General features: G+C 36.5%; 2 protein-coding genes across 4 annotated transcripts in view; one reads left to right on the plus strand and one right to left on the minus strand.

The window, feature by feature from the left end:
• Positions 1 to 5,605: 5,605 nt before the first annotated feature.
• LOC113118758 (collagen and calcium-binding EGF domain-containing protein 1-like) lies at positions 5,606 to 13,128 on the plus strand. Of its 2 annotated transcripts, none has more exons than XM_026288175.1 (11): positions 5,606 to 5,807; positions 6,889 to 6,969; positions 8,992 to 9,044; positions 9,480 to 9,614; positions 9,709 to 9,846; positions 10,311 to 10,432; positions 10,792 to 10,885; positions 11,084 to 11,205; positions 11,301 to 11,336; positions 11,485 to 11,520; positions 12,325 to 13,128. In XM_026288175.1, exons 1-11 carry the CDS (start codon positions 5,734 to 5,736, stop codon positions 12,511 to 12,513), a joined length of 1,080 nt encoding a protein of 359 aa, XP_026143960.1. In that variant the 5' UTR covers positions 5,606 to 5,733; the 3' UTR covers positions 12,514 to 13,128. The 2 variants fall into 2 exon arrangements, with proteins under 2 accessions (XP_026143960.1, XP_026143961.1); XM_026288176.1 differs by having other exon boundaries at positions 5,696 to 5,817.
• An 8,350-nt stretch (positions 13,129 to 21,478) lies between these two features.
• LOC113118033 (cytochrome P450 1A1-like) overlaps positions 21,479 to 24,093 on the minus strand; it is a 6,117-nt gene continuing 3,502 nt past the window's right edge. For both annotated transcript variants that reach the window (XM_026286887.1, XM_026286889.1), the window contains exons 3-7: positions 23,619 to 23,745; positions 23,451 to 23,540; positions 23,027 to 23,150; positions 22,813 to 22,899; positions 21,479 to 22,559 (exon numbers count right to left, since the gene is read on the minus strand). In XM_026286887.1, coding sequence (XP_026142672.1) covers positions 22,268 to 22,559; positions 22,813 to 22,899; positions 23,027 to 23,150; positions 23,451 to 23,540; positions 23,619 to 23,745 — 720 coding nt within the window. In that variant the 3' untranslated portion in view covers positions 21,479 to 22,267. The remainder of the gene's footprint in view (positions 22,560 to 22,812; positions 22,900 to 23,026; positions 23,151 to 23,450; positions 23,541 to 23,618; positions 23,746 to 24,093) is intronic.

Consider the following 24,093-nt stretch of genomic DNA (forward strand, 5'->3'; position numbering starts at 1 on the left):
AACTAATACGGAGAATTTTTACAAGACAAAACGGGAACTTTTGACAAATGACACCATTTTCGTCTCTGTGTAAACTGTCAAACTCTCCTCCTCCTGCAGTCTAAATAAGCGCGCGGTTTCTTCAGCTTGCTGTGTTTTTCCAACTGTGGGTCGCGACCCCCTTGTGGGTCACAGAATGGAACAAGGTGGGTCGCACACAGTCACTTGGCTGCAGCTAAATTTGCGTTTCAATCACACACACTCACACACACACACACACAGTTCAGGGCTGCACGAATGTGACGAGTGGAGCGGCCGAGATCCGTGGGAACGGAGCGAGGCCGGTGGAGTGATTGGAAATGAGTGACACTCACTGGTCTCGAGAACAACGTTAACATTAAAAACTTCACAATCACGGGAAGAAGGAGGTGGGGACCGGGAACCCACTCGTCATAACGATACAGCCCACCAACATTAATAACGAACCGCAATATCCTTAGTGGGATTTTCCAATTGCAATTAATTCCGCGTGCGTTGCTGTTTTGAAGCGTGGGCTGGAATAACGGTGAAGGTCTCAGAGCAATGTCGTTAAAAAGTTCAATCGGTCTGCATTATTAAAAGAGAAAAAAAAATTGCACACTTAAATACACTATTTTATGCATGAGATTGCATACACCAGAAAATTCAAATGTTATGAAAATGGTTTCAGGAAGGCCATGTTCATTTATTTCTATCATCTCTTTGAACTCTGCACTGTTTTCATTCGGGAAATGGTTTGAAAAAAGCATTTCACATGTACAAGGCACAAACGCAGGGTTAATTGTAACTCTACAAGATTTAAACATTTCCACATAACAAAAATGTACAAAAGTTTGCAATATTTCCTTGACGTATCATCTCTGTTTAGAAAAAAATTGGCCAAAGTTCAGAAATCTTTTGAAGATATTGCTGAACATTTATTTTACCATTGCAAAAATAAATTTTTTGCCTGAACTAAATGTCATCCAGTTTTTTTTTGTTGTTTTTTTTGTTTTTAAACGAGATGCATCTGTTTATTATAATTTCAGGTGGCCTGAAGATGAGGACATTTTCAGCACATTTTCATTTTCGAGTGAACCGTTCCTTTAAGCTGTTAGTTAATCCTGTTTTAAAAGTGTAATTCACTGATTCTTTTTTTCCATTCAAATGCATGTTTGTGTTTCTTTAACACATTAAACTGAGCAAAAAAAACATTCAGAGGTCAAGAGGTCACACGAGTTACAGCAGTCTGTTCTGTGGCCATCAAAAACATAAACTATACATACACACATGCGTGATGCTGATTTGTTTCTAACTGTTTAAGCAACTTTATTAATTATATATTGTTTATAAACATTTTATTTAAACATTATGTGCTTTTTTCAAAGATGATCTTGTTATTTAATTGTTTTTAAGAAATGCATTAATAAAATTTTAAGAGAGAGGAGAGAAGAGAAATCTTTTTCCACCTTATCGAATATAATTCGAATATTGCTCATGGTACAAAATGCTAATTTAGTGTTTTAGCTATTTTGACATCCTTAGTTCTGACAGTCATCACACTCACAATAATAACATGATGACGTCATAACTGCAGCCACTAAGGTGCTTTTCAGTTTAATGTTATTATTATGGCATTAGTCATGAGTCTGTGGTTAATTACACAATGAAAGGAAAACACACAAGTTAAAGCAAAAAATAACCTGGGAATATCTCATATTCAGATTTGAAAAATGTACAAACTCTACTGTTCAAAAATGTCTGAACATCACACACAAACATCATCTGCTGTAATGGAGAGAAGAGTAAACGTAAGAGAGATTTCAGGTGTTTTTGTGACCTGGGATGTTTAGTTTATATCCAGATCATTTTAACTGTTTGTTAACCATGACTAGTCTAATGCTGTTAGTCATGTGGTGTTTTACATAATTAACAACGTGATTCAAGATGCAGAAGAACTAGAAGTTACATAAAAACACCAGTCAAAATGTTCACATTATAAAAACTCCAAATGACAGCTGCATTATTCATGGTTTAAGAGGTTTTGTTTCCTCTTGCAGATTTGTTTTTTGTCTTTTAACTCAACATCTGTGTGTCAGTAATCGCTCAGGCCGTGTGAATGAGTGTCTGTAAGATCAAAGCTGATTGGCTCAGAGGAGACATGAGTGACAGATGAAGGGAGGAGCAAATACAGGTTCAAATACAAATACAGCTGCTATTTATTCAATTTATTTATTTAGTTTAGTTTTTTAGATGGTTGTTGTGAGACACACAATCACAAAAATTACATTATTAAATAAATTAGAATATTTAGCCACTTAAAAACAATGCCCGCACTTACATCGAGAAAATCGGTTTGTGCTTCTGGAGAGTCTTAGCAGGTTTTCCTTCGCTTATTTGATTAGTAGAGTAAATCAGACAGTTCCTCTTTCATCCAGAGCTGATGTGAACATGAACCTACAAATGAGGTCATAAAACACAGACGGCCTGAAAATATTTGAAGAAATTATGATACTAGTTTGTGAGCAGATGAAAAAAAATAACCCACTGAATGTCCTTTTTTTTTTTTTGTGAAACATTTATTTATTTATGCTTTTATGCTATTTGTTAGTCTTTTATATTTTATTTTATTATAGTGAATAACTTTCAGTTTATCTTGATTGTATTGATTATAAGTAAATGTTTCAACTTTACTCAAAAAGAAAGAACTGTAAATATGTTACAGAGTTCAGGAATGAGTGTAACTAACCATCAGCATATGATTATGGTCATATATCATCGCTTTCACTTCCTGTTTTCGAGGCATAAACATAAACAAAATCTAATACACACATGACTGGAACAACATTTGGGTTTACCCGCAATCCACCTGTGCTGGGCTTCACAAGACTGATAGATCCTCCAGTCTGTGCATCTGTTCACATTCACTGAGGAACTGAACTGACTGAATGCAGATGTTACAGCGCCTCCTACTGATCAATGAAGGTACAGCATGTGAGGGAGTTTAATAGTTCAACCTTAGCATCATGACATTGTTAAGTTTTCCTGACATTCAGTATTTATTATTTAACTTTTTGAATCTGGCAGCTCCTAAAACTAGTTGTAGTAAAACAGTTTTGTTGCAGGATTGAACTCTAATATGATTAAACGGGTGAAGCTGAACATGTTACGGTTTCAGACCTGCATCTGTTCACGTTTATCCGTCCGTTTTACAGATTTCAACAGATTCTCACCCGTTTGTGCTCATAAACGCAGCTTGTTAAAGTCTGCGGCTTCGTTTGTTTGTAGCTTGTGGTCCAATTTGTTTCATATCCATCTGCATTCCTTCATTTCCATTAACTCAGTGAACTCATACTTTATTTGTCAAGCAGAGCAAGTTAGTGAACACATACTGCTGATTTGTTATCACATGTGTTATTGTATATGTGTTATATAATCAATCTAAGATCCTAAACCTTGTCATCTAATTAATTCTAATTAAATACGTTTAATTGTGGAAGATCACAGACTGATGGCGATGAGTTCATTCTGTCCCGCTGTGACTTTAACACACAGATATCCTGTAACTTCTCTGTAAATACTTCAGAAGTACATTTGTGGCCCTGTAAATGTTTTTATATGAGTTTACAAGAATTTTTGTGTTTAACTCCCTCCAGACGGAGACTTGAGTCTCAAATCACAGACTTAGAAGAAACAAAAGATTAGAAGAGCCTTCTGTGTTCAGTGCAGAGATGCAAATAACAGAAACATTTTATTAACATGAAAAGAAAGCTCAGTTCTGTTGAAAATAATTAAATGTTTCAAAACAGATATCTAAAGGTGATTATTGCTGGTTAAATGAGCAGTGAATCAGGAAGCTTTCAGACCGTTTCCATCTGTTATCAAGAGATAATAGAATAGTATGTTATAGAACTGATATAGAATTTATATTATGTTGAGAATTCTATTTCTTTCCAGTGCAAATATCTGAACATTCATAAATCAATATGCATTTACTTCGGATGCAAGATGACAAGATATTAGGTTTGTGCTTAAAACAAAAACAAATAACAGTAAATAAACTTGATCAAGCACATGTTAATTGTTGTTTTGGAAGTATATCTTGATTCAAGCATGTTTACAGTATAGTACATATACAGTATGTGTTCTGACAAACAAATATATTGAGCAAAACAAAGTTAAAATCTCTTGATATAGTAAATGCTCCTCTTCTTAACATATACCTTACAATCTAGATTTAAAGCAATCATAAAAACCATGTCCATGTTTGTCATATGATTGATAAACAGAGTGTTTTCCAGTAAAGATTGTGTCAGACTGTTGTTCTGGCTTCGGTGGGAATCTCATCCGTCATCGTGCTGCTGACAAACAGAAGAACGTCTTCAGACGGGGAACGTGGGAACGCTTCAGATGGGTTTGTGCGGTCTGCAGTAATGAACCGCTGCTGTTTCTCTCTGTGGCTGCTCACTAATGTCTTTTCTGAATCACGTTATACCGGTGGGAATGAGTGAGTTTGGTGTGTGTTTGTGAGGTTTGGTTTGCTTGGCATCGCTGGTTTCTCTCAGAAAGCTTCATGAGCAGAAGCATGTGTTTTCACTGAGCTGAAGCCAGACGGCCATCAGGAGATGTTTAAGCTCATTGTTCAGCAGGACAACAACACGCTTCTCTCTAAACTCACATCTGATCATCACAAGCGCTCTTCACTCACACAAACTTACAGAGGAATACAATCAAAACCACAGCCTTTCTGAAACCACTGGCAAATATAGAAATATAGTCCTGACAACATTTCTGATGAATCTCTATACATTTCGTTAAAAGGCTGCAGGGTAAAACCTTTGATATTTTAAGACAAGGTCTGTTATCAGTGAAGACCACAAACAGTCATAACAAAAATAATCACACTGTTGATGTTTAATAAACTTGTTTGAAATTTAGTCTTGAAAATTAATGTGGATTTAATTCCTTTAGTAACAGACATTACAAGAGAAGATTAGCTGATTTATTTATTATCAACAATAATTATAATTAGTGCAGTTAAAGTCTTAGTCATTTATCTGATTTTAATTAAGTATATATATATATATATATATATATATATATATATATATATATATATATATATATATATATATATATATATATATCAAGAATGAACAAACCTAAGATTGATTGGTCACTTTAAGAATTAGGTAGAAATAACTCAACACAGTAACAACTGCATATTTAGGTTATTTTACCATAATGCGAACTATATATATATATATATATATTATTTATTGTTAGCGCATGCTTTTGTATTATCAGGATACAGGTTACATATTTCTGGATAAAAATTCTAAATCCCAAATGCATTAGTGTATTTATGATTGTTAATAGGTTTTATACTGTAGAAGTGTGGTTCGTGATTCTTGATGTCATTAAAAGTGACTTTGAGAAAGAAAATTCCATTGTACTTAAAATCCTATGAAAGTTCATACTGCTTATTATAAATGTTATAGCTTTTTTAAATAGACTTTTCATGCAAAAAAATAAAATAAAATAAAACACCCTACTGAATTATTAATGAGCCTAAAGCAGTGTTGAGCTGTGAGGAAGGGGAGGAGCTTCATCTGTGGAGGTGCGCGCGGCTGTGGCTTCAGGACTGAACATGTGAGATGATGACGGACTGAATTTGACATTTTTAAACTGAATCAGTTTCACACTCTTCAGAGATTGTAGTGAATCCGGAGTGAGATGACGCGTCTCCTGCGCGCACTGTTTGGCGTCCTGTGCGTGTTTCTGTGCACGAGCGGCGTGAACGCGTCTGAGTGAGTGTTTGTGAGTTTACTCTGATCTCAGATCAGCTGCTGGTTTACTGATAACACTTTACTATAAAAGCTCGCTTTTTATATTCTTATATGTTCTTATATTTAACATATTTAAAAATGTCTTGTAAATTCAGAAGTTTGTCATGTAACTGATGTTATGCAATGAAACCTTATGGTAAAGTGTTACCGTTTTACTGATCCAAGTTGACTGAAGCGAAATGACTTTAATCTTAAATTCGAATTTATTTCATTATTATGAGAGACATTAATACTCTCAAAAATGCTTTGATGGATTTAATGCTAACACTCTTACAGTTTTCCTGTCTGTAAGCTCTTGTGACTTTTCTAAATGTCTCATGTGAAAACCTTATTTTCTGTATCATGGTCATAACCACTACAAATATTAAGTTTTTCTTTTTTTTTAAAGTGCATTAAATATTTCTTAAAGGAGTGCTTTACTCAAAAATAGAACTAGCTGAAAATGCACTCACCCTCAGTTCATCTGAGATCAGGATGAGTTTGTTTCTTCATCAGGTTTAACTGCATCAGTGTCTCATCAATGGATGCTCTGCAGTGAATGGGTGCCGTCAGAATGAGAGTCTGATAAAAACATCCCAATAATCCACAGCACTCCAGTCCATCAGTGAACATCTGGAGAAGACAAAACCTGAAACACATCCAGCATTAAGATGATTTTAACTCAAACACATAGAGTCTAAGATCATAATAACACTTCCTCCAGTGAAGAAGTGTTCTGTTCTGAATCAGGAGAGAAATCTGCACAGATCAAGCAGCGTTTAGAGTTAAAATCATCTTAATGCTGGATGTGTTTCAGGTTTTGTCTTCTCCAGATGTTCACTGATGGACTGGAGTGCTGTGGATTATTGGGATGTTTTTATCAGACTCTCATTCTGACGGCACCCATTCACTGCAGAGACACTGATGCAATGCTACATTTCTAGAAACCTGATGAAGACACATCATGATCTCGAATGACCTGAGGATAAGTGCATTTCCAGCAATTAAAAAAATATTTTAAGGTATTTCTGCAGTATTTTCTGTCTGTGTCCGTCTCTCTCAGTGAGGACTGTCCGGAGAACAAGATCCTGACCGTGGAGTATACGTGTACGAGAGCTGGAGGTCAGAGAGGTCGCTGTCTCAGGTGCATCCCTAAATATAACTCACTTCAAACTGTACAGTATGTGATTACAGTAGGTGCGTTCGGCTTCATTAATGATCAGAGACAGGAGAGTCATGTGACCTTCATCATACGAGAGAAATCAAAGGGAAGAAATACAGTGATATTCCTGAAAGAGTCCCAGTGTATCTTCTCAAAGCATCTCGAGATATTTCAAACTAAAGCAACTCAAGAATGGGAGTTTGGTGGTGAGAGTAGTGCAGTAAATGATGTTTAAGACTGACATTGAGCTTTGTGCAGTGCATGATGATATACAGCATATAAGGCTGGATTTATTGCTTTCCAGCCTCATTTATTGTAAATGTCCAAAATTCATGATCGTGTGTGAATTAGAGACTCCTTCACAATCCTGCAGTTGTGGTCTGACAGAAATGCTGAAACACTGTGGTTTGTGTCTCATTGAAGGAAAAAAGGTACACCGCAAGACATAATCTGTCCTAATTCATTTTTACACATTTATTCTGTGTAGAATTCCCATCTGTCGCTCGCTATAAAAACTGATGTTCTTGTATTTTTGTTTTGTTTTCCAGTACAATAGAATATTGTTTTCAAATCAAGACACATTTATTGGAGACGCAAAAATAAAACCAAAGATATTTGTTTTCTGAGAAATGAATCAAAATTAAGCGTTTTTATGCCTAAAACCAGAACAAATGTGTGAGTGCAGTCAGAAAAATGTGAACTTCATTTAAGAGGATAACAAGTTGATTTATGTTTACGAAAGCTTGTTTTTTACTTTTTTTTCTTGCATTGCATCTATATATCATAACTCTGCATTTAAATCTCATGATTCTGCATTTATAGCTTGCAATTCTGAGAAAAGCATCTGAATTGTGAGATATAAACCATTTTAAGAAAAAATGCGAAAGAAAACTAGACTTCTTATGTGGTTTTGCATCTTCAGTAAGTGTATCTTGACTGAAATTTGTTTCCTGAATCAAGTCAAACACACTGAGGAAGGGATGTTCATCTCTGACAGAGTAATTAAACTAATGATTTGAGGACTGAAATGTGACGCTGTTTTTAGGAGCAGGTCGGTGTCAGGTTTGGGTTTCAGCCGTTAAAATAGGAATAAAAGCTGAAGGATGAGACGAGGAGTCTGGGAGTGTGTGTTTATTTCGAGAGGTGTGTCTGCTGAACACATGGCTCCACACACTCTTTATTTCAAACGTTAGATCATCCATCTTTTGTTTTGCTGTAAAACCACCGATATCTTCTGCTTCTTCATCTTTATATTTCTAAAGTAATAATAAAAACACCAGCTCATGAGCACATAAATGAACACAGTGCCACACTTTATCGTGTGTTATTCTGTGCAAATGAAGTCCAGGTGTGTGTGTGTGTGTGTGTGTGTGTGTGTTGAAAGAGGTCAGCTTCTTAGGGAGCAGCAGAGGTCAGTAGGTCAAGGGTCACAGGAACTGATCTGACATGGTCATGACACAGACGTCCAGAAGTGTGTGCTTTATTACAGTGATTTGTGTTGGTCTGATGAAGACGGTGTTGAGAACGGAGGGATGAAGTGTGTGAAAACAGAAAGAGAGGATGATGAAAGTGACAGGAGAGAGAGAGAGAGAGAGAACGTGATGGATGGAGAGAGAGGAAATATCTGTCTGGATGAGTGTTGAGAAAATAAACACACCGCTGTCCTGTGAAGTGTAGTTTAATGGATTTAATTCTTCTTTAATATTAGATCAAGTCATAAGGAAAGCAGTGAAGTAGTCGGGACAGATTTAATTATTTATTTATTTATTATTTTAATTATTATTTTTTGTCAATGATAAACATAAAAAAATACTTTTGTGTGTTTGAATCAACTGTATTTTATTTATTTACATTTTTTCATTTTCTACTTATTTAATAATGTGCTGCCTTTGGGGCAACATACAGCCTGAATGCACTGTAAGTCACTTCGGATAAAAGCATCTGCTAAATGCATAAATGTAGATGTTTTCTCCGAGTGAAGGAATGATTGATGTGTGTCTGCAGGAGGAAGTGCTGTGAAGGCTTCAGGTTTGTGATGGGTCAGTGTGTGCCAGAAAGTAGGTAAAACCTTCAGCTCAGTTCTCATATTGTCAAATAATCAGTCGTTAATATAGTTGTTGTTTTTTTTTGTTTTTTTTTTTTGCATGAGCCAGTTTAAGATTTTTTTAAATGTCTTTTCTGCTTACCAAAGCTGCATTTATTTGATTCAATATTTTTTTTTTTATATTTTAATTATGTGTGAATCTGTGTTAAAGTGTAATGTATTTCTGTGATGCTCCGCTGTATTTTCAGCATCATTCCTCCAGTCTTCAGTGTCACATGATCTTCAGAAATCATTCTGATATACTGATTTACTGCTTAAGGATATAAAAACCATTTCAATTTGAAGCGACATTAAAGGCGTTTCCCATGTTGTCCTGAAACACCGATGTTATGTGTGTGCTGAATGTGCTCTGTGAACTGTGAGCTGAAGGCTGGCGGTGTGTGTTCAGGTCTGGACGTGTGCGCCGGGTCTCCGTGTGAGCAGCAGTGCACGGATAACTTCGGCCGTGTGTTGTGCACGTGTTTCGAGGGTTTCCGCTTCGACCGAGAGCGACAGCAGCAGCACCTGCACCCGTACTGCATCGGTCAGTGGGTCACACGCTTGTCCAGTGCTGCTCTCACACACACTGTCATAACCTCTGTGTCTGTGTGTGTGTGTGTGTGTGTGTGTGTGCGCAGATGTGGACGAGTGTGAGGAATCGAACAGCAGCGTTTGTGAACACGTGTGTGAAAACACTCCGGGAAGTTTCCGCTGCCGCTGTAACGATGGGTTCACACTGACTCCAGATCAGCGCTCGTGCGCTCCTGAACACAACCGTGAGTCTCTGTGAGTGTGTGTGTGTGTGTGTGACTCATTGTTACCTCTAAGAGTTCTTCTAAAGAGCAGTAAGAGTTTTCTCCTGAAACCTATTCACAAAGCTGCGGAGACAAACTTGTTCTGAAGAATAGAGAGAAGGGTGAAGCTCAGAGGAAGGGGCGGGGCTAAGCTCCTTGCTATGGATGATGTCATCAAGCTTATTAACTATGCACACAGTGATTGGCTGATAGTCTCTGTCAGAGATTTATTCATAGAAATACTATAGAGTTTCCATATTCAGGTTTTAAAATAAAAATGTTGCCAAATGCTGACTTAGTGTCACCAATGAAATTACTGCAATTCTGATGATGACTGATGGTCAGCAAATCTGGGGTTTTCAATAGACAGTTCTTATACTGTACTTCAGCTCATGTTAAATCTGTGTGTTCAGCATGTGTACTGTGTGTGTGTGTGTGTGTGTCAGTGAGCTCCTCCAGTAAGTCTGAGACTCAGATGAGCTCTGGATGGTGTTCTCTCAGCTGTCAGGACTTCATCAACATGAGGAGCAGCTTACTGCAGATCAGACTCCTGCTGGAGCACACACAGGTAACACACACACACACACACACTTACACACACACACACACAGGTAACACACCGTCACACACACACACAAACATTCAAGTAACATACACAGGTAACTGACACACTGACACTCACAGGTAATGCAAATGCACACACACACAGGTAACACACACACAGGTAACACACACACACACAGGTAACACACACACACACACAGGTAACACACACACACACAGGTGACACACATACTTACTCATGTGCACACACACACACACGCACACACAGGTAACATGCACACTCTGCTGATGAGCTCAAACACATCTCATCTGTGTGTGTGTGTGTGTGTGTGTGTGTGTGTGTGTGTGTGTGTGTGTGTTCAGGGTTCGTCTCTCAGTCTGGATAATAACAGCCACAAACCAGCTCACGGGAAAAATCCTGAGAGTCACACCAGCTCTGGACCACCAGGACCTCCAGGTGAACACACACACACACACACACACACACACACACAGCAAGAACATAATAGTTGATATATTGTGTATATTTTAATATATCTCGCGCCTCTGTTGTCATATTAAATCAATATCTCACATAACACTGTAAAAGTGATCTGAGTCAGAGGAATGTGCAGACCTGACACAGAAGTGTGTGTTGATGTCTGCTGTGTGTCAGGTGAGCGAGGGCAGAAGGGAGAGCGAGGGCCGGCGGGGCTCCAGGGGCCCAGAGGAGACATGGGTCCGACGGGGCCACAGCCGGATCTTCAGCACATAAAGACGGGCAGACGGGGACCGGTGGTAAATCTGAGAAAACACTCCACGAATGATTCATATTCTCACGTCTGACTCCGGATGATCATGGAGTAATCATTACTTTTCTTCTGTTTGTCCAGGGACGGCCAGGAGCGCCTGGGAAAGACGGACAGAAGGCACGTTTGTCTTGCTTCATGTAGATGAACACAATAGTGTCAGTTCAGTGTTATGTCTGAATGTAGTACACTAGCTGAATGCTGTCTTTGCTGTAAATGATATGAATCAGATGAACAGTGAGATGAGTGTGTGAACGTATCTCTGCAGGGTGACAGAGGTTTTCCTGGAGCCAGAGGATCTCCAGTAAGTTCCTCCTTCACTGATTAAACTCATCAGTAAAGACATGTGTCTGTGTTCATCTTCAGTTTGTTCTGAACAGAAATATTGAACTTCTGCACTTAATTCAGCTCAACTTAACCTCTTCACTGCCCACCCTCTCTTTATTTACTTATTTATTTTTGTAAACTACACTCTTTAAATATCCAAGTGTGTGTTTGTGTGTGTGTGTGTGTGTGTGTGTGTATATATATATATACTGGTTTGATAGCCTAAATAAAAAAGTATTCAATTCTAAATATGAAGATCTCCCATAGAAGTATATTAATAGATAAGACTGTTTAAAAATAGTATGTATAACACTAATGTTATTTCATTATCACTGAGCTACTTAGTTTACAAAAAAATAAAATGAAATTGGAAAATAAATTCTATACAAATAAAAAAAATAACGAAATTTTATTTTATTTTTTTGTTAAAGCTTTTGTAATTTTTGTGTGTGTTTTTGTAATTTGTATTAGTTATTTTTATATTGCTATAGGGGTTTTATGTAAAAATAAAGTTCAACTGAATTAATAAGAGAAATGTTTCTTTGGCAGGAAGCAGAAATAAAACTTGGTATATTAAATCAAATTACATTATACATTATATTTTACTTCAGTTTATTTTGTTTTATGTGATTGATTTTTTTTTTTTTTTAATAGAAATATATTTTAGTTAACTATAACTCTCTCTCTCTCTCTCTCACACTCTCTCTCTCTGTCTCTCTCTCTCTCTCTCTCTCTGTCTCTCTCTCTGTCTCTCTCTCTCTCTCTCTCTCTCTCTCTCCAGGGGCCTCCAGGGTCTTTTGACTTCCTGTTGCTGATGATGGCAGATATCCGTCATGACATCATTGAGCTGCAGCAGCGAGTGTTTGGGAAGAGGCGTGGCCTCTCGGTGGACACACCCCTTCTCTCCAGCGGAGAGGCGGAGCTTGAGGACTGGGTGTCAGGAGAAGGAGAGCTGATGCCGAACACATGATGCTGGAATAACCGCTGCGTTACACTGCATCACCCCAAACAGACTGAAGCCCAGACCAATTTGAGCAGGTAGAGTCAGATGAGGAACTCATGCATCAGAAAATCATCCGTAATAAACGCTTTACCTGAGATCTCTTGATCAGTGGGATGAAAAGACTGGAATGGAGTAGAGATTTGTATACTCCTCTTTTAGCAGTGCACATTATGTATGGAACATCAGTTACAATCTGCATTTACTTACTGTGTGAGATGCTGTTTCCCACAATGCAAAGCGCTCGGCTTGACTTTCTACTATCTGTGTGATAAATGAACCAAAGAAAATAACAGCTAAGATTATAAATTTCTCTTTGCTGATTCATTATTTCACCAGACTTGTAAATTGTAAGAATTGTAAGAAAAAATGTTACAAGATAAAGATTCAAAGTGGGCTATAAACTCTATATTTTTTATTCTGGGTCAAAATGATCCTCCATACTAGACACTACACTAATTTTGGAACACAGCCAGAACTGAGATCACTGAAATGCACCTCTGAATGAAGAAATAGGTTGAAGTCTAATAGGGTTCAGACATTCAGATGAATTCAAATGCTTTTTAGCTCAACATGCTGTAATAAAACCAGATATTTTATTCCTGTCTAGAGTCATTTAATCAGAAAGTTGATAAAGCTTTCTTATTGGTTTTAAGCAATTATGTATAGAGATAAAATATTGCAAGAAAAAAAAAAAACGTTTTAAATGTTTATTCAGTGGTGGAAACAGACTTCCGTAATTCTGCTCTTATTTGAGCTGAGCTTCTGAGTTTGTGCTGTTCGTGTCCATCATTGAGGCTGTGATGCTGTGTCTGATCCTGCAGGTGGCGCTAAACTACAGCTGACAATCACTAGAGACTGAAAACTACTGAAGACTTCACTTCATTGTGCTCTGCTACCAGAGAAACATCTCTATACAGATATTATTACATTATTACATCTGTATACAGATTATTCTACAGCAAGTGTCACAAATTAATTTCCCATCAGTCTTTTGTTGTTGTTTATTGGCTTTTGCTTTTACTGTAAGAGAGTCAAAAATAACTTTCTTATGAATCTTGAGATTTAAACACTCTCCTTCTTGCAAACACAGAGCTTTATATATATATATATATATTTATGTTTACGTCCCTCTACTGCACCTGAATTAATCTGCAGTTGTGTCTCACGCTTATCACTTGACTCTTTTTGATTTTGTTGCTGTGCTATCAAACACACAGATCTGTCAGCATGTGTGTGTGTGTGTGTGTGTCTGTGTTTAAGCAGATCTCTCATCATCGGCCCTGCTGTGTTCTTCATGTGTCACGTATGTGAGATGCGTATATTACAGTCAGCACGTACTGTACTGTGTGTGTGTGTGTGTGTGTGTGCGTGAGAGTGTGTGTGCGTGACTGTGTTTGTGAGTGTGTGCGTGAGAGTGTGCATCAGCTCAAATAGTAACACCAGGGTCACGGGTTCGATTCCCAGAAAAAGCATGAATGCAATGTGAAAGGTATTAATTGCATAAAATATGTCATGCTTCTTTTTGTCGAACTGCACTGCAGCTACTTCATCCAGAAACACTAATTAATAAGTATTCATTCAAAATATTAAATCATAAAATACAAAAAATATATATTTATAAAAATCATGTGTGAATAGGAATTTCATTTGTTTTACACTACCAAAAGTTTAGGGGCGCCAAGATTTTTCAATGTTTTGAAAAAGGTTTCTTCTGCTCAGAGAGGCTACATTTATTTAACCAAAAATACAGTAAAAATGTAAAATATAATAACTATTTAAAACATCTGTTTTCTGTGTGAATCTGTGTTAAAGTGTAATTTATTTCTGTGATGCTCTGCTGTATTTTCAGCATCATTCCTCCAGTCTTCAGTGTCACATGATCTTCAGAAATCAGAATAATATGATGATTTACTGCTCAAGAAACATTTCTGATTATCATCAATGATGAACACAGTTGTGCTGAACAATATTTTTTAGGAAACTGTAATGCATTTTATTTTCCAGGATTCACGGATGAATAGAAAGTTCAAAACAACAGCATTTATTTGTAATAGAAATCTTTGTGACATTATTAATGTCTTTACTGGCACTTTTGATCGATGTAATGCACGCTTGCTGAAGGCTGCCGGTTTAAGGGTTAAGCTGGCGGCCATCTTGGGTGTGGCGCTCTTGTTTCTCTAGGTTTTTTAGGCACGTATTTATCAGCCCATCTTGACACGCCATGCTCAGGTGAAAGAAGAAATGGCACGGCTGCACGATTTTCGGAGGTACATTTCTCTGCTTGTTTATCTCTGGGATATTTTTAGAGCTAAAAAACGGCGTTCCTATTTAGTGCTGGAAGAGGATGTGTAGAGGACGATGGACCGATCAAACCCCGCTCTGAAGATTCAACAGAGTCCCAGTGCCAAGACAACTGAGATGAACCCTAGTGAGCTCCCTACAAAGACAGCAACTCAAGACGACACAGGCAGAATTAGGGGCCATTCACACACACAACATTCATATCTGTGGGACTGAACGATGCAGGGCCTTGAAAATGAAGACTCCAAAAGAAACGTTTATTAAAAACTAGAATCTAAAACCATATTGCAATATCTTTAATACTTCTTGAGTTACAGGCATGCAAACTTTGGGAAAAGTATACATATGGCACTCAGACAGGTGTTTAATACAGTTGTTCTGACAGAAGGAAACAAGATACAGTTCTAGTTTAAACATTACTTGTTCTTTAGACATTGCTCTTTAAAAGAAAATAAGTTTCATATTTGTGACCCACATTTGGGTTTTGACCACTCAAGATGTGTAGAATTTAACGATTTACTCCTGGAGCCATATTAAAACTACAATATCTCTGGAACTGGACCATATAGAGCCTTACCATTAAAGATGCCAAAAGACACGTTTGTTAAGACCCAATATCTAAAATGACATGAAGATATCTTTAATACTTCTTAAATTACAGACTTGCAAACTTTGGAGAAAAAAAATGTAAAAGGTGCTCTCTTTCCCCATTTTTGAAAGATCACCATTGATGCATACTGCAACAAAGATTGCTAAAGTCAACAGATTTAACTAACAGACCTACCAATCTCATAGACAGTAAAAGAAATGGACACAGCGACCCCATTGGAACTCAATTGAGACAAGTGAAGCCCATTTTTTTGTGTTTTTTAGCACTTCCGTTTCTGACGCGCAGACTCAAACGAAGCGTGATGACGTCAGCAACCTGTCTGACAGATGTAAATCTTCTAGTAGCTGTGCGTGCAAACTGCCATCGTTAATCTTGCAGAGACGGCGAGCTTGAGCGGGGAGTTCTTTGTCGTGAGTGAGCAGGAGTAAGTATTCTGATTAATTATTTTGTATAGTATTTTAAAATGTAACGCCAGTACGCCATATTAAGTTAATTGCCTGCGAGCTTCTCCTCCTGTCTGTACGGTAATGCGACAGAGAGCCGAGTGGTTATGACGCAATCGTTAGCCTATTTTTTACAAAAACTGTTTATACGGGGCCATAATGTAACATAGAAGGTAATGGAGCCCTTTATACATTGTCGTGTATCTTTAGAAATAAATAATGGACAAACAGAGTCTTTAAACACCTCAGATGTAAAGTTATTCGCGGTCAAAGTGAGCCAAAATGAATGGAGTCAATGGGAATGCTAACGCAAGTGAAGTTCTGCTACAAGATGGCGGCCGACTTCAACGTCATTTTAACCCCTTGTAATCTGGCTCTGAATCTCAGGTGAAAAATTGCCATTTTGACCCCCTCTACAAAACAGTGGATTACTCAGTAAATATTCATCCATGATATTTAATATTTTGGCTTTCATCACTATACATGTTTATCTTTCTAAACAAAAAAAAAACAAAAAAAAAATAGCAAAATCAAAAATAAGTTCTTAGACTTTTACAGTAAACGTGATGGGTTTACAGAGAATTTTGAAAACAGATCTTGCGTCATGCATCAACAAATCAATCCTGTGATCCTGAGCATCATCAGCCTGTGCTTTGTCTGAGTCTGATGACAGCAGATTCAATCCTGAAGGAGGTTACTGACCAGCATCCCTTACACAGTCACAGTCGTACACTTCTGTCCCAATGCGTGCTCAAACAAAGCAAAAACTACAAACAACTGGGAAAAACCTGCTGTTCTGCCCCATCCCAGCTGAGCTGTCACGCTACAGACTCTCTCACGCCAGCAGTCCGCTCTCACGCCACACTCCAGGCGCGCGCTCATTAACCAATTAACCAATTAACACGACTGATCTGATGCTCGGCTTCCGGAAGTGCATCTCCAGCCGTCTAGATTAGATCTTCACCTCAGTTATTAGAGCCAACTAAAAATAAAACCATTAAAAAGAGATATTTCTGTTACTTGAAATAAAATAAATATTAACTGAATTAATATTAATGTATTAAATTATAATATATATGCAATGATTATAATTAATAACATGTAAATATGCATAGTCTTACATATATAATATGTACACACAGCACACACATAAACTAATTCATAAAAAAACATATGTAAATATATTGCCAAGACAACATTTAAAAATAGTTTTTTGTCTAAATTGATATCCTAAAACAACTGAAATAAAGGAAACTGAAATAAAATGTATATATTTTAGATATATATAATTAGATGTATTTATAATAATACAATAACAAATAAAATAAAAACAAAATGACTAAAACTTTTAAAACTAACATGGATAATATAAAATTAATGTTATTAATGGTGTTTCTCAACAGATGCTCAGATGCTCATGATTTTCAGTAAAACATGACTGCAAAACAATTATTTGTTATATTTAAATCACCTTTTGCGTTTCTCATTAGATGATTGCGTTTTTAAGTGATTCTCTGGTGTATTAAAGTAAAATATAACTGTAACACAATGATTGAAATCACTTCAGTTTGAAGGAAGCACATAAGCTGTGACCGTGCATGAATCAGATTTAATTGTTTTTGAGAGGTTACAGTACTGAGACCGGGGGTTTTCTCCATCTGGTTGCTTTTTCTTTTGATTCTGGAGTGAAATGTGAACCGGACGTGTTCTTGGCGGGTTTCGAAGAGATGCATGCTCTTACCAGAAGTCCAGTGATTCACTGATACTGTTACGCGAGAACAGCTCGGATTTCATGCCGTGCAGCTCAGATCGAAAGCTGGAAGTTCCCCGGAGTGTCCTCGCAGAGGAAAGCTATCAATAAATCAATCTGAGAGTCCTTATACGTTCCTGCTGACGTCTCATCCTTCCAGAAAACATCCCACATGAGGCATTACAAGGCAAATCCCAAACTTTGCATGACACTTTAATAATAAATATAACATTGATGTTAAGAACTGAACTATATGAACTTTTTGCACTGCATGCAACATTTAATGCCATGACTTGTGTAAGACATTTTAGGCCTTAATTTGTGAAAATATGAATTAAGACTTCTGTAATGCATCACCACCAGGCAGATGCTTTCATCCATGCACGAGCTACGGAACATGACATCATTTCTGCATCATTTCATCATTTATGTAAACATGCAAACACACAACTGACACATTTACAACCCTAAAATCAGTTTACAGTAAATCACGGCAGAGTTCCTCATCGATACCCGAGGAGCTGCTAGAGGACATCTGTTGAAACGCACTCAGGTTCTCACACTCCAGAGATTGACAGACGGTCGGAAAAAAGTGTCAGCCAATAACCACGCCCACGTGACAGCGACCAATCAAGAAGAGGAAGGAAGCGGCAGGGATATTAGGGCAAGGGCAAACAAACACCTGAAGTAAACTTCCAGCTTTTGAAAGAGAGAGAGCAATGTGCAAAACAATAACTAATAGCCTATAAATATCCACAAAATTACTAACATGAAGAACATTACCTAACTAACTAACATTACCTCATTTTTAACTAGAGTTTATGGAAAATATGAATTAAAACTACATTATTATCTTAATAATATTAAAAAAACACTGAACTTGAATAATTATTGATTATTTCGATGGGTTACTAATGACACATCATCTGGATATTTTAATTGTTGAAAAGAATTGGGGATTGAACAGGTAAAGGAGGAAGATAGTGTGTAATAATGCAAACGCACCACAGTAAACACTCAGTTTTCAGTTAAATTCAGCACAGATTCAGAGTCATTCTGCCGCTCAGGAAAAGTTCCTGGAAAAGCCTCGGACTTAAAAAAGCTCTTGCTCTGAAGGCAGTAAACAATGTTGTAAAGTGTAATTCTGTTCCATGCCAAAGGTCACCTGACCCAGATAAACACAGTCCGTTCAAAAGTCCACTGGCTTGAAAATGAACATCGGTGGCTTTAATCGTCCTCACTTATTAATCGCTGCAGTGTCTATAATCACAACTCAAAGATTTCACCACAGATGATAGTAACGGTGGATCACGTGACCTCTGGATGCCTCTTACACAAACATCTCAACCCACACTAGATTATATTTCTGCTCTTTAACAGGAATATCTGGATCCTAAATGAACACACAGCTCATTTGAAGTGGTGTTGGATTGCATCTCGTGTGATCGAGGGAGAGTTTGTGATGTCGTGACTACATGCATCATGCACGGTGTGTTACTATCATGTCCTTGTTCTGTTTTTTTTTTTTTTTTTTTTTTTTTTACCTGCACGTAGACAGCAGAAAGCTTTGATTTGGTAGCAGTGATTGCAGGCTCAGTGAGAGACATTAGAGTCAGATCTTTTCCAGCTATTACTCCTAATGAACACCCTAATAAACTATATGCTGTAAACTAGAAATGAAAAACATACTGTTAGTAACAAAAATATGTTGCTAAAAATAATATTTTTTACTTTCATAAGGTCATTGAAATGCATTTCATTGCATGTTGGCAATGCATTTAAAATCTACACTTATAGAACCATAGATATCAGAAAGAAATTCTGATAGAATATAGAACAAAATAGAGAATAGAATAGAATAGAATAGAACAGGGCAGGATAAAATAGAATAAAATATATGAAATAAATTGTAAATAGAATATAACAGAACATAAGATATTAGAATAGAATAGAATAGAATAGAACAGAATAGAAAATAATGGGATATACAGTATCAGAATAGAATAGAATAGGGCAGGGCAGGATAAAATAGAATAAAATATATAAAATAAATTTTAAATAGAATATAACAAAATATTAGAATAGAATAGAAAAGAAAATAATGGGATATATCAAAATAGAATAGAATAGAAAAGAATAGGATAAATCAAAATAAGATAGAACAGAAAAGACCAGAACAGAACATGATATAGTCGAATATATTATAATAGAACAGGAGATATTGACATAAAATAGAACAGATCATATGATATTAGAGTAGAATATATTAGAATAGAACAAAATAAAACAAAACGGGACATAACAGGAAAAAATAAGAGTATAGAACAGAACAGATCAAAATAGAATTTAACAGAACATAAGATATTACAATAGAATATAAAATTATTTAACAGAATATATAACGATAAAATAGAACAGAAAAGAAGATATTAGAATAGAACAGAATAGAATAACAGAATATTAACAGAACAAGATATTAATAGATCAGAATAGAACAGGATATCAAAATAAAAAGAATAGGACAGAAGGGAATAAAACAAAACAGAATGTCAATAAAATAAAATAGAACAGAAATATTAGAATAGACTAGAACAGTGTTACAATAAAATAGAATCGAACAGAACAAGATATTAGAATTGAATATATTAAAACTGAATAGAATAGGATATATCAGAAATTAAAATAGCACAGAGGATATTAGAACAGACTAGAAGAGAATAGAACAGGATATATCAAATTAATATAGAATAGAACAGAATATATTTAAATAGAACAGAACAGAATATATTGGAATAAAATATAAGAAAATAATATATTAGAATAGAATATAAGAACAGAATAAAATAGAATAGAATATATTAGAATAGAACTGGATATGTCCAAATTAAATGGAAAAAACAGAACAATATATTAGAATAGAAAAGATTCAAATTGAACAGAATAGGATCTATCACAAATAACATAGAATAGAAGATATAAGAACATATTAGAATAGAATAGAACAGGATATATCAAAATAAAATAGAATAGAACAGAATATATTTGAATAGAATAGATCAGAATATATTAGAATAGAATATAAGAACAGAATAAAATAGACTGGAATAGAATTGAACAGAACAGGATCAAATAGATTGCAACAGAATAAAAAAGTATAAAACCAAACTGAATGAACAGAATAGAATAGAACAGGGTATAACAGATAAAGAATAAAGTTGAACAGAACAGAACAAAATAGAATCGAACAGAATGTAAGATATGAAAATATGAAAACTGTTTTAGCTGCAATCTTTAAGATGAAAATAGAGTGAGGTATCATCTGCATAGAAAATGATAAGATACGTTGTGTCTCTAAATAATATGACCCAGAAGAATCATATATAATGCAAAAATAAAAGGACCTAATATAGAACCCTGTGGAACACCGTGAGAGATTGTAGCACAAGATGAGAAACATTCCCCTACATTAACAGAAAAAGTTCTTCAGGGAAAAAAAGGGTTCACAAATCGTTATTAAAATTGTGTCATCTAAACACTTTTAACTCGTTTTAAGATATATAACCAATGGTTATATAATATTTGATTGTTTGTTCCATAAACCATATATTTTATAAATCCATGGTTTCATTTGTAGTACTTTTGAGAATCATGTATGCAGTGTTCGTAAAATATGGCTGTTATTATGTACTATGGTATAATCATTTTATTCCATAACTCATGCCACAGTACACCAATAAATCAATAAGTGATTAACAGAAAGTCTTGCTTTTAACTCTACATATTTAATTATGTGCATCATCTTTAAATAGAGGCAAACAGACAGACACATTCAAAATTAAAGTTTTATTATTCATTTAGAAAATCATAAATAGGCTATGCAAAAACAATGTTTATATGGGACAACATTTACATGAATAGTACTTCAGAACATTAAATTCCTTCATTATACAAAACAGTAAGCACCTGCCACAAAGAGTATCAGGTCATAGAGACAATTAAACAACTAAAACATAATTCAGGGACGTAAATTTGATTTAGAATGATATTGAATGTCCAGAAGCACCTTGATAAATATAAAAAGGTATATACAAATTTCAACAGTCTGTACAAACGTAAGATCAGGCACATGAAAAATGTGCATAGTAAAAGAGGATCACATTTTGGGATTGTAATCGAGCAGAAAATAGCTTCAGTGTATGTAGTCCAGCAGATCTGAGGAACCTGCGTTAAGCTTATGACAACAGAAGGCATTCGTTTGACAGACGCATGCGCTGCGACAGGCACTCGGTGTTATCTGTGCACTATATTTGGAAGCACAAATATGTTATCAGCATCAGCATTCGAGTTTTGAAAGGACAAACCCATGCATACGTGCACATGCATATGAAAACACAGATGTATGTACATGATAAAGGTGATAAAGCCACATGCACACTCTGGGTTATCCAGCATGGTTGAAATAACTGCAGTAAAATGCACCGGATGCTTTCACCTGCATCGCAGTCAAGCATCTTTTAAATATTTGGCATTGCGAGCCGACGGCGAGGTTTGTGCCAAACCGGAATCACAAATGAAGGCGCTACGGATCTCAACTCAAACAACAACGTTGTTTTTGTTTCAGAAGCCGGGTTGTGGCGTGACACGGAGCATACAGGGCTTGTGTTTCATGGCCAGCCCGTACTCTGGCGTCAAATCCAGCATTTCTCCGGGCATCCCGCTGAACTTTAACCTCTGGAGAAGGATGGCCAGGAACAGGAAGACCTCGGCACGTCCGATGGACTCTCCAATGCAGCGCCGCTTCCCAAGTCCAAAAATCAACACCTTCTCTCCTTCCATCTTATTCAGTTCTGTACCGTCTGCGGTGAGGAATCGGTCGGGGTTGAAGCTCGAAGGATCCTTCCACAGTTCTCTGCAAGAAGAAACAGACAGTTCAGCTTCGTTCAAGAGCGCATTGCACCATTTAAGTCCAGTGTTGGGGGTAATGCGAGTTACATAATCAGATTACTTTTTTCTAAGTAACTAGTAAAGTAACGTAACGCATTCCTTTTCATAAAAAGTAACTAAGTAACAGAATTTCTTTAGGGAGTAACGCAATATTGTGATACATTACTTTAAAAAAGTAACTTTCCCCAACATTGTTTAGGTCATTGTGAGAAACTTACGGGTCATGGTTGACTTGCCACTGGTTTACAAACACACAGGTGTCTTTGGGAATGAAATATCCGTTGAGCGACGTGTCTTTAGACGTACTGAAAGAGAAAAACACAAGCAGTCATTGGTGTGGCCAACAGCACAGCGTTGTTTACAGGCGTCCCTCTTCAGTAACTCGATTCACATATGGTTTTATTTAATGCTAGGATGCTGTTCTCAACTCACCAGTGAGGAATGGTGAAAGGAACGAAGGATGAATGACGGAAGATCTCCAGAACGAAGGCCTCGAGAAGCGGCAAGTCCGTTCTGTCTGACAAACGTGGCGTACGGTCCAGTCCGATCTTTTCCTCTACAAAGATTTTAACAACATTTATGAAAAAAAAGAACTTTTTGTTAATATATATTCTATGGATATTAAAGGTTCTTCACGGAACCTTCAATGCCAGTAAAGGAGCTTTGGTTCTTTATAGATTAAAAGGGTTCTTAATAGTGGAAAAAAGTTCTTTAGATTTCTAAAATGTTCTTCACTGAAAGGTTCTTTGAGGAACCAACAATTGTACTTCTTTGGCATCGCTGCGAAACCCCCTTACGGAAACCTTATTTTTAAGACTACATCTAGACAGAAAGACATAAAGAGAGAGAAACTCACTCATCTCTCTTTGCAGTCGCTCCTGGATCTCAGGGTAGGCCACTAGATAGACGACACCCCAAGACAGAGCCGTACTGATCGTGTCGAAACCTGTCAATGAGCACAGACGCGCTTTAATATCACACAGAGATCAGAGATCGAAAATTATTCAGATTTCCCAGCGCTCACCAGCTCCGAAGAGGTCATTGACGATTCCGACGATCTTCTCATCGGACACCTGGATGTTTGAGTTCTCGTCCAGTTTCCGGTCTTCGCAGTGGTTGATGAGCGAATCGGTGATGTCTCGGATGTTATCCTGAAGAAAAATACCACATTTATATGACCTTGGACCACAAAACCAGTCATCAGTGTCACGGATGTATTTATAGAAATAGACAACAATACATTGTATGGGTCACAATTATACATTTCTCTTTTATGACAAAAATCATTAGGATATTAAGTTAAGATCATGTTCCATTAAGATATTTAGTAAACCTCCTACCGTAAATATATCAAAACTTAATGTTTGATTAGTAATATGCACTTCTAAGAACTTCACTTGAACAACTTTAAAGATGATTTTCTCAATATTTAGATTTTTTTGCTCCCTCAGATTCCAGATTTTCAAATAGTTGTATCTCAGACAGATATTGTCGTCCGA

This window comes from Carassius auratus, chromosome 18 (assembly GCF_003368295.1).
Source record: "Carassius auratus strain Wakin chromosome 18, ASM336829v1, whole genome shotgun sequence".
Lineage (NCBI taxonomy): Eukaryota > Metazoa > Chordata > Actinopteri > Cypriniformes > Cyprinidae > Carassius > Carassius auratus.

Bases quoted from the DNA above. Each gene is read 5' to 3' on its own strand.
- LOC113118758 (XM_026288175.1), top strand. From the start codon at position 5,734: ATGACGCGTCTCCTGCGCGCACTGTTTGGCGTCCTGTGCGTGTTTCTG. The intron at 9,045-9,479 runs GTAGGTAAAACC...GTGTGTGTTCAG, and splicing joins GGGTCAGTGTGTGCCAGAAA to GTCTGGACGTGTGCGCCGGG. The intron at 9,615-9,708 runs GTCAGTGGGTCA...GTGTGTGCGCAG, and splicing joins CCTGCACCCGTACTGCATCG to ATGTGGACGAGTGTGAGGAA.